This window comes from Mustela erminea, chromosome 1 (genome assembly GCF_009829155.1).
Source record: "Mustela erminea isolate mMusErm1 chromosome 1, mMusErm1.Pri, whole genome shotgun sequence".
NCBI lineage: Eukaryota > Metazoa > Chordata > Mammalia > Carnivora > Mustelidae > Mustela > Mustela erminea.
Genome location: NC_045614.1, coordinates 11914776 through 11924447, shown reverse-complemented (window position 1 = coordinate 11924447; position 9672 = coordinate 11914776). Strand labels below are relative to the sequence as shown.

The 9672-nt window shown below is 38.3% G+C and overlaps 1 protein-coding gene across 1 annotated transcript; it reads right to left on the bottom strand.

Moving 5' to 3' along the window:
* Window positions 1-832: 832 nt before the first annotated feature.
* Window positions 833-1771, bottom strand: LOC116568334 (olfactory receptor 7C1-like). Its single transcript, XM_032303844.1, has one exon. The coding sequence runs from the start codon at window positions 1769-1771 to the stop codon at window positions 833-835; it is 939 nt and encodes a 312-aa protein (XP_032159735.1).
* Between the last annotated feature and the right edge of the window lie 7901 nt (window positions 1772-9672).

Genomic DNA, 9672 nt, shown 5'->3' with positions numbered 1-9672 from the left:
TGGGGGATGGGCTAGATGGGTGATGGGTATTAGGAGGGTACTTGTGATGAGTCCTGGATATTGCATTTAAGTGATGAATGCTGAATTCTACTCCTGGAACCAATATTGCACTGTATGTTAACTAACTAGAATTTAAATGAAAAACTGAAAAGAGAAAATAAAAGGAAAGACACTCCCCTGTGGTTCTCAAGTGGGGGTGATTTGGTCCCCATGGAGAATTTGGTTATATCTGGAGGCATTTTTAATTGTTGTAACTTGGCTGGCAATGCTACTGGCACCCAGTGTTTAGAGGCCTGAGATACTGCTAAACATCCTATAACACACAGGACAACTCCCACAGCAAGGAATGATCCAGCCCTAAATATCAATAATGCCAAGGTTGAGAGATTTTGCCCTACATCAAAGTCTTTTACTTCCTGGGGTCACTGAGCTTTATGACTTAGTCATAATGGAGGACAGCACTTGGGAAGAGAATCTAGCTTAATTGTATGGAAACAGAAAACCAGAACATCATAAAAAAAAAATAGCTCCTTTTTTTTTTTTTTTGTAACAGTAGCTTATATTTACTTAGTACTTGCCACTTGCATGCCCTATGCTGGAGCTTAACATATTATTCCATTCAATCCTTTCATCACCCTGATGAAGCATGCTTTGTTATAGTTCCATGGAGAAATGGAGGTGCAAGAAAGGTGAGCATTTTTCTCGAGGTCATTATCTATCGAAGGTGGCACTAGCATTTGAGCCCAGTCAGGGAAATTTCAGAGTCCACACTATTAAGAACTCTGTTCTGTTGTCCTTAATCACTTGCCCAGGCACAGGGTCATTGTTGTTGTCATTGGGAGGACAACACAATACAGCAAAGCTTTCTCAGGGCCCTCTTCATGTCCCTGTTCCTCAGGCTGTAGATGAAGGGGTTCATCATGGGAGTGACCATGGTGTATAGGACTGAGATGAACACCCCTGTCTGAGAGGCATGTGTCCACATGGAACTGAGATAGACACCCAGGCAGGTTCCATAGAACAAGGAGACCACAGAGAGGTGAGACCCACAGGTAGAAAATGCTTTATACTTCCCTCCCACTGTTGAGATCTTCAGTACAGAAGAGACAATTCGGAAATAAGAGAAAAGGATCCCAGTGAGAGGAAAAAAACCCATAACACCTGTCACAATATATAATACGACATTATTGATGAAGGTGTCAGAGCAGGCAAGGTGCAGGACCTTAGGGAGTTCACAGAAATAGTGTGGAATTTCAATGACTGCACAGAAGGAGAGTCGCAACATGGTTAAACTCTCAGGAAGGGCCCCCAGAATACTGATGAGCCAGGTCAGGATGAGTAACTGGGCACAGATCTGGGGATTCATGATGACTGTGTAGTGCAGGGGATGACAGACAGCCACAAAGCGGTCATAAGCCATTGCAGTCAGGAGTAAATTGTCCAAAAGTCCAAAAACGGTGAAAAAATACATCTGTGTGATGCAGCCTGCATATGTAATGACTTTTCTCTGAGTCTGGATGTTCAGCAGCATCTTGGGGATGGTGGTGGAGGTGAAACAGATGTCAGAGAAGGACAGGTTGGAGAGGAAGAAGTACATGGGTGTGTGGAGATGAGAGTCTGAACTTATCGCCAGGATGATGAGCAGGTTCCCAAAGACAGTGACCAGGTACAAAGACAGGAACAGCCCAAAGAGAACAGACTGAATCCCTGGCTTCTCAGAAAGTCCCAGGAGGAGAAATACTGGAATACCTGAATGGTTTCTTGGATCCATGTAAAGGGAGTGTCTGCCAAGAGCACAAGGAGCAAGGTTAAATAATGACCAACAGGCAACTCAGAAACATAATCACCTTTACCTTGAACCTAATATTGAGGAGACAATTATTTGATTAATGGTCTCTTCTTTCTTGTCTGTCAATTTGGGGTTTCCAGATGCCGCCAAATTCCCCTGTGTTACGACCACCAGCTGGAAAACCTACATGTAAAAACTAATTTTGCACTCAAAGCTCACCCCAGTTGTTCAACTGTACTGACACCTGGTCACCCAGCCTTAGCCTTCTCAGATATCTTTAATTCATACTTTACTTCTAAATATAATAAAAGGACATTTTCTTTATAATAAAAGTATAATTTTATTATCATTTTAATAATACAAAATAAAAGGGTTTGGGTCTAATAATTTCCATAAGCTATGATAACATTATGATATTTGTTACTCGCTTGACCATTCAACATATAAAATGAACTGGGTTGCCTGGGTGGCTCAGTTGGTTAAGCACCTGACTTGATTTCAGCTTGGGTCATGATCTCAGGATTGTGAGATCGAGCCCTGTGCTGGGGCTCAGCATGGAGGCTGCTTAAAATTCTCACTCTTCCTCATCCCCTCCACCCCACCCCACCAACTGCTCTCTCTCTCTCTCTCTCCCTATCTCTCTCATTCACAACATAAATAAATAAATAAGTAAATAAAATAAAATAAAATAAAATAAAATGTATAATGGGCCAATCATCAAAGAAGAAATTGAGCCATCAACCAAATTTACTTCCCAGAAAAATATGATGCCAAATCACTGACTTTGAAATCTCACAAAAGGTATTTGCAATAAATAAAAATTATTTGGAAGCATGAGAAAATAAATGTCCCAATGAGTTTTCTGAAGCCATTTCCATCAGGACATAAAAACCAACAGCGCTCTATGATAGGAGGAATATAACAAAAATCACTGTTTAATCTCTTTAATTAGTGTATTAGGGAAAAGATCAAAGATAATAGTAATATACCATGTGGTGAATAATGTGATATAATAATAATAAAAATAGATTCTTCCAAAAGAAAAAAAAAGACAATAGCAAAAAAATACATCCAGCAGTTGATCAAGTAAACCAAATGCTATGACTAGGTAACATTCAACCCTGGAAAGAGACCAGCATTTCATATTGATACTTTATTTAGTATAGTAGAGCAAATGAGAAGGAAAACATCATCCAAATATAAGATGTTAGAGATTCTGCATGAATCTCTCAGTTCTGAGGACACTGTAAACAGGGTATTTCTTAACTATGATAAAATGGCTCCCTGATTGGGGCTCCTGGATGGCTCAGTTGGTTGGGCGACTGCCTTTGGCTCAGGTCATGATCCTGCAATCCTGGATCGGGTCCCACATGGGGCTCCCAGCTCCATGGGGAGCCTGCTTCTCCCTCTGACCTTCTCCCCTCTCATGATTTCTCACTCTCTCTCTCAAATAAATAAATAAAATCTTAAAAAAATGGCTCCCTGATCATTAGCTAATATCAACCTTGACGTGAAAATATTTGAGGAATCCCCATGAAGATCATAGAGAAGACAAGTATGCCTGCCATTGCCACTATGCAGCACTGTTCTGAAATTTCAAACCAATATAACTAGAGAAAAAACAATGATATTTGAACTTAAATAAAAAAAATCAGTACAAAGAAAACAACAATAGGTTTATGTCTCAGGTAAAAGTAAATTGGTCACATTTCTCAGATGATATAATTGGTTACATAAGATCAGTTGGAAAGCTGTTACAACCAAGAAGTCATTCTGATAAGGCTAGATTTAAAAAAATAAACAAGTATCTTTTCCTTCTCTAGTTCCAGCAATAAGCAGACACACAATGGGAAAAACAGCCTATTTACAACTGTATGAAAATATGACATACACAGACCAGGGGCTGGCTTTTTGAAGGTGCTTGGAAAAATGATACAAATAGTAATTAATATTTTTGGGGGGATGCTTTTTTAGGGCATATTAAAGCTTATATATTTTATATCAAGTAAAATTGGAAACCACTGAATAGTTTTAGGTAATACAACATTAATTAATATTTATTAACACTTACAAGGTGCTGGAACCATGATAACCTTTTCTGAACGTCCTCATTTTATCTCTTTAGAAACAGGTGGAACGAGAAGGTTGCCATCACTCATGGACATGGCAGAGACAACTGAGTGAATGCTTGTTGGGTGTGCGAGTCTGAGGAGTATAGTCCCTCTGTGGTGCAAGTGCCAGTAGGGCGGCCAGGGGGAGACCAGGCACTGGGTGAGGTGTTAGGGGAAGCCCCAAGCCACTGGGGAGAGAATTAGGAGGACAGTTCCTGTGAAAAGGGGGAGGGCTGTGGAAAACTTGGAACAAGCAAAGGATGAAGTACATCCTGCTTGGTTAGTCAGTTGGACATTTCAAATTTACTGAATCATTTTGAATGTATAGCTTTTCCCAGTCTCCTTACCCCTGGCTGTGCAGCTAGGGAAACTGCTTCTCCTCCCTCTTATTTCATTTCCCAAGAATGTGCTGTCTTGTTCTTCCTACTTGACCTCAGATGGAGTCATCTACAGGATGTGTTTTATTAATCCAGTCTTCCCAGGAAGGTGAAGGGTGGAGGCAGCAGCTGTATCCTCCAGATCAAGGAGATGGAATCAGGCATGGATCTCTGGACCAGGATGATGGTTCTGGGAGGCACAAGAGGGTTTCTTTCTTTCCTCAGACTTATGAACTGAAGGTGAGGGACAAAGTTTGTTGAACTCCACGCTGAATTCTCATAGCTTACTCTTAAATAAAATTTTCTGATGTTGTAATCTTGGGGAAGTATAACTGCTAGGAATCTGGGGATTGTAATCAAAATGAAAAATTTTCAGTCAATTGTGTCTCTTGGGGGTGTCTCTGATGTCAGAAGAATGTGTCCCCTCCCACTGGGACCATTAAAAATCTTTTTAATTATGGAAAATCCAAACATATGGAAGGAAAGAGAAGATTCTAATCATCATGGATGAACTCCCATCCACGTAATCATCACTGAGGTTCAACAATTATTAGCCCATGACATGTTTTATTTTATCAGTAGCCATGCCACTCTATTTCTAGTCACCACAAGAGCATTATTTTTAAACAACTCCCAGATAAAATATAATTTTACCCATAAATATTCAAGCAACTTCAGTGTGTATCTCTTAAAGAAGATGATTAAAAAACCAAACAAATAGGGGTGTCTGGCTTGCTTAGTCAGAAGAGCGTGTGACTCTTGATCTTGGGGTTGTTATTTTGAGCCCCATATTGGGTGTAGACATTACTTAAGAACAAAATCTTGAAAACAAACAAATAACACATTACTATCCAGATCTACTTAGTTCTTGAATTTTGAATGGCAAGAACAATTTGATTTCAGATAGCAAGTTGTCCATATAATTATATTGATTATTATTCTAACAATAATTTTTTTAGTGTTATGTTTTAAAATTAAATATTGCATAATCTCTGGCTTATCTTTTTTTCATTTATTTATTTTCAGCATAACAGTATCATTACTTTTTCACCACACCCAGTGCTCCATGCAATCCGTGCCCTCTATAATACCCACCACCCGGGACTGGAAGAGATTATGCTGAGTGAAATAAGTCTAACAATAATTCTTATAATTATTTTGATTATTATCCTAATAATCTTATTCAGTTGTCACACAAAAAATGTGTGGAGACTAGCAGGGACAAAATAACAAATTGGAATTTAAATAAATATAAAAAAATACATTCATTAAATAGATTTTAAAAATGATTATTTTCAATGTCTCATGTTTCTAATTTTATTTGTGAATTTTAAAATTCCTAAATACAAGTTAACTGGAGATACAGATTCTTAAACAACCACTCTTTCTGTATTTTAATAATTAAAATTTTCAATGTATTCTTCACAGTTACACAGGAAAAGGGATTTGTGTTTAATTTATTCTTCCTTCAATTCTAAGTTTTCATAAAATACTCAGGATAAAATTTTCCATCTCATTCATTTTTAAGTGTACATTTCTGTGGTAGTAAACACATTTACACTGTTGTGCAACCATCAGCAACAACCAAACACGGAACAGTTTTGTCTTGCAAAACTGAAACTCTGTCCCTTTTAAAAAACAATTCCCCATTCCCTCTGCCCCCAGACCCTGGTAATCACTATTCTACTTTCTGTCTCTATGAATTTGACTGCTCTAGTTATCTCATATAATTGGGAAAATAGAGTATTTTTTTTTGTTCAGGTTCTCTGCCTATTTTTAATTGAGTTGTTTGTTTTTTAGGTGTTGAGTTGTGTATGTTCTTTATATATTTTTGATACTAACCCCTTATCAAATATATCACTTGCAAATATCTTCTTCTGTTCAGCAGATAGTCTTTCTTTTTCTTTTTTTTATTGTGTTATGTTAGTTACCATACAATACAGCATTAGTTTTTTTTAATTTTTATTTTTTAAAAATAATTTATTTATTTTCAGCATAACAGTATTCATTATTTTTTTCACCACACCCAGTGCTCCATGCAATCCGTGGCTTCTACAATACCCACCACCTGGTATACCAATCTCCTACTCCCCTGCCACAGCATTAGTTTTTGATGCAGTGTTCCAAGATTCATTGTTAACATAAAACACCCAGTGCTCCATGCAATACATGCCCTCCTTAATACCCATCACCAGGCTCACCCATCCCCCACACCTTCCCCTCTAAAACCCTCAGTTCATTTCTTGGAGTCCACAGTCTCTCATGATTCATCTCCCCCTCCAACTTACCCCCCTTCACTTTTCCTTTCCTTCTCCTAATGTCCTCCATGTTATTCCTTATTTTCTACAAGTAAGTGAAACTATATGACAACTGACTTTCTCTGCTTGAATAATTTCACTCAGCATAATCCAGTCCCATTCATGTTGATGCAAAACTTGGATCCTATCTGATGGCTGAGTAATACTCCATTGTATATACGGACCACATTTTCTTTATCCATTCATCTGTTGAAGGGTATCTTGCCTTTTTCCAAAGTTTGGGTATTGTGGACATTGATGCTATGAACATTGCTGTACCTATGGCCCTTCTTTACACTATATCTGTGTCTTTTGGGAAAATACTCAGTAGTGCAATTGCCAGATCACTCATGGATCAGAAGAATAAACATTGTTAAAATATCTATGCTGCCCAGAGCAATCTATACTTTCAATGCCATCCTAATCAAAATACCATTGGTATTTTTCAAAGTTTCAGAACAAATAATCTTGAAATTTGTATGGAACCAGAAAAGACCCCAAATCAGAAAGAAAATATTGAAAAAGAAAACCAAAGCTGGGGGCATCATGTTCGCTGATTTCAAGCTTTATTACAATGTTGTGATCACCAAGACAGCATAGTACTGGCACAAAAACAGGCACATAGACTAATGGAACAGAGTGGAAAGTGCAGATATGGTCAAATAATCTTCAACAAAGCAGGAAATAATATCCAGTGGAAAAAAAGACGGTCTCTTCAATAAATGGTATTTGGAAAATCGCACAGCTATGTACAGAAGAATGAAACTTGACCATTCTCCTACACCATACACAAAGATAACCTCAAAAATGGAAGAAAGACCTCAACATGAGACAGGAATCCATAAAAATTCTAGAGGAGAACATAGGCAGTAACATCTTTGACATTGGCCATAACTTCTTTCAAGACACATCTCCAGGGGTGCCTGGGAGGCTCAGTGGATTAAGCTGCTGCCTTTGGCTCAGGTCATGATTTCAGGGTCCTGGAATCAAGCCCTGCATCTGCCTCAGCATCCCTGCTGAGCAGAGAGCCTGCTTCCTCCTCTCTCTCTGCCTGACTCTCTGCTTACTTGTGATCTCTCTGTCAAATAAATAAATAAATAATCTTAAAAAAGAAAAAAAAAAGAGACACATCTCCAAAGGCAAGGGAAACAGAAGCGAAAATAAACTTTTGGGACTTCATCAAGATAAAAGCTTCTGTACAGCAAGGAAAGAGTTAGCAAAACCAAGAGGGAACCCATGGAATGGGAGCAGATATTTGCAAAAGACACTACAGACAAAGGGCTGATATGCAAGATCTATAAGAATTTCTCAAACTTGACACCAAAAAACAGATAATCAAGTCAAAAAATGGGCAGAAGACATAAACAGTCAATTATCCAAGGAAGTCACGCAAATGGTTAACAGACACATGAAAAAATGTTCATCATCATTAGCCATCAGGGAAATTCAAATCAAAACCACATTGAGATACCACCTTATACCAGTTAGAATGGCAAAAATTAACAAGGCGAGAAACAACAAAAGTTGGAGAGGATGTGGAGCAAGGGGAAACTGTTATGCTATTGGTGGGAATGCAAGTTGGTGCAGCCACTTTGGAAAACAGGAGATTCTTCAAAAAATTAAAAAATAGAGAACATAGGCAGTAATCTCTTCGATATCAGCCACAGCAACTTCTTTCAAGATATGTCTCCAAAGGCAAAGGAAACAAAAGTGAAAATGATCTTTTGGGACTTCATCAAAATCAAAAGCTTCTGCACAGCAAAGGAAACAGTCAAGAAAACAAAGAGGCAACCCACAGAATGGGAGAAGATATTTGCAAATGACAGTACAGACAAAAGGTTGATGTCCAGGATCTATAATGAACTCCTCAAACTCAACACACACAAAAAAGACAACCATATCAAAAAATAGGCAGAAGATATGAACAAAAAACCAACTTCTAGTTTCATTGATACGTTCTACTGTATCTTTGGTATCTACCTCATTGATCTCAGCTCTAATCTTGATGATTTCCCTTCTTATGTGTGGAGTTGGTTTGATTTGTTGTTGATTCTCCAGTTCTTTAAGGTGTAGAGACAGCTGTTGTGTTCTGGATTTTTCAGTTTTTTTTGAGGGAGGCTTGGATGGCTATGTATTTTCCCTTAGGACCACCTGTGCTGTATCCCATAGGTTTTGGATCGAAGTGTCTTCATTGTCATTGGTTTCCATGAATTGTTTCAGTTCTTCCTTGATCTCCTGGTTGATCCAAGCATTCTTAAGCAAGGTGGTCTTTAGCTTCGAGTTGTTTGAGCTCCTTATGAACCTTTCCTTGTGGTTGAGCTCCAGTTTCAAAGTATTGTGATCTGAGAATGTGCAGGGAATAATCTCAGTCTTTTGGTATCGGTTGAGTCCTCAATTTGACCCAGTATGTGGTCTATTCTTGAGAAGGTTCCATGCGCACTTGAGAATAATGAGTATTCTGTTGTTTTAGGGTGGAATGTTCTGTATATATCTATGAGGTCCATCTGGTCCAATGTGTCATTCAATGCTCTTGTTTCTTTATTGATTTTCTGCTTTGATGATCTGTGTATTTCTGAGAGAGGCATGTTAAGATCTCCAACGATTCGTGTATTCATATCAATATGACTCTTTACCTTAATTACAGTTTTATTATGTAATTGGCTGCTCCCATATTGGGGGAATAGATATTTACAATTGTTAGATCATCTTGGTGGATAGTCCCTTTAAGAATGATGTCGTGTCCTTCTGTATCTCTGACTACAGTCTTTAGTTTAAAATCTAATTTGTCTGATATGAGAATTGCTACCCCAGCCTTCTTTTGAGGCCCACTGGCATGAATGATGCTTCTCCATCCTTTCACTTTCAGTCTGGGTGTATCTTTAGGTTCAAAATGGGTCTCTTGTAGACAACATATGGATGGGTCCTGTCGTTTTATCCAGTCTGCAACCCTGTGCTGTTTTATGGGCGCATTTAGGCCATTCACATTGAGGGTGATTATTGATAGATACGTTTTTATTGACATCGAGTTACCTTTGAAGTCTTTCTTTTTGTAGATTGTCTCTATATTTCTGTTCAATGCCATTCTAGGGCTTTTTTCC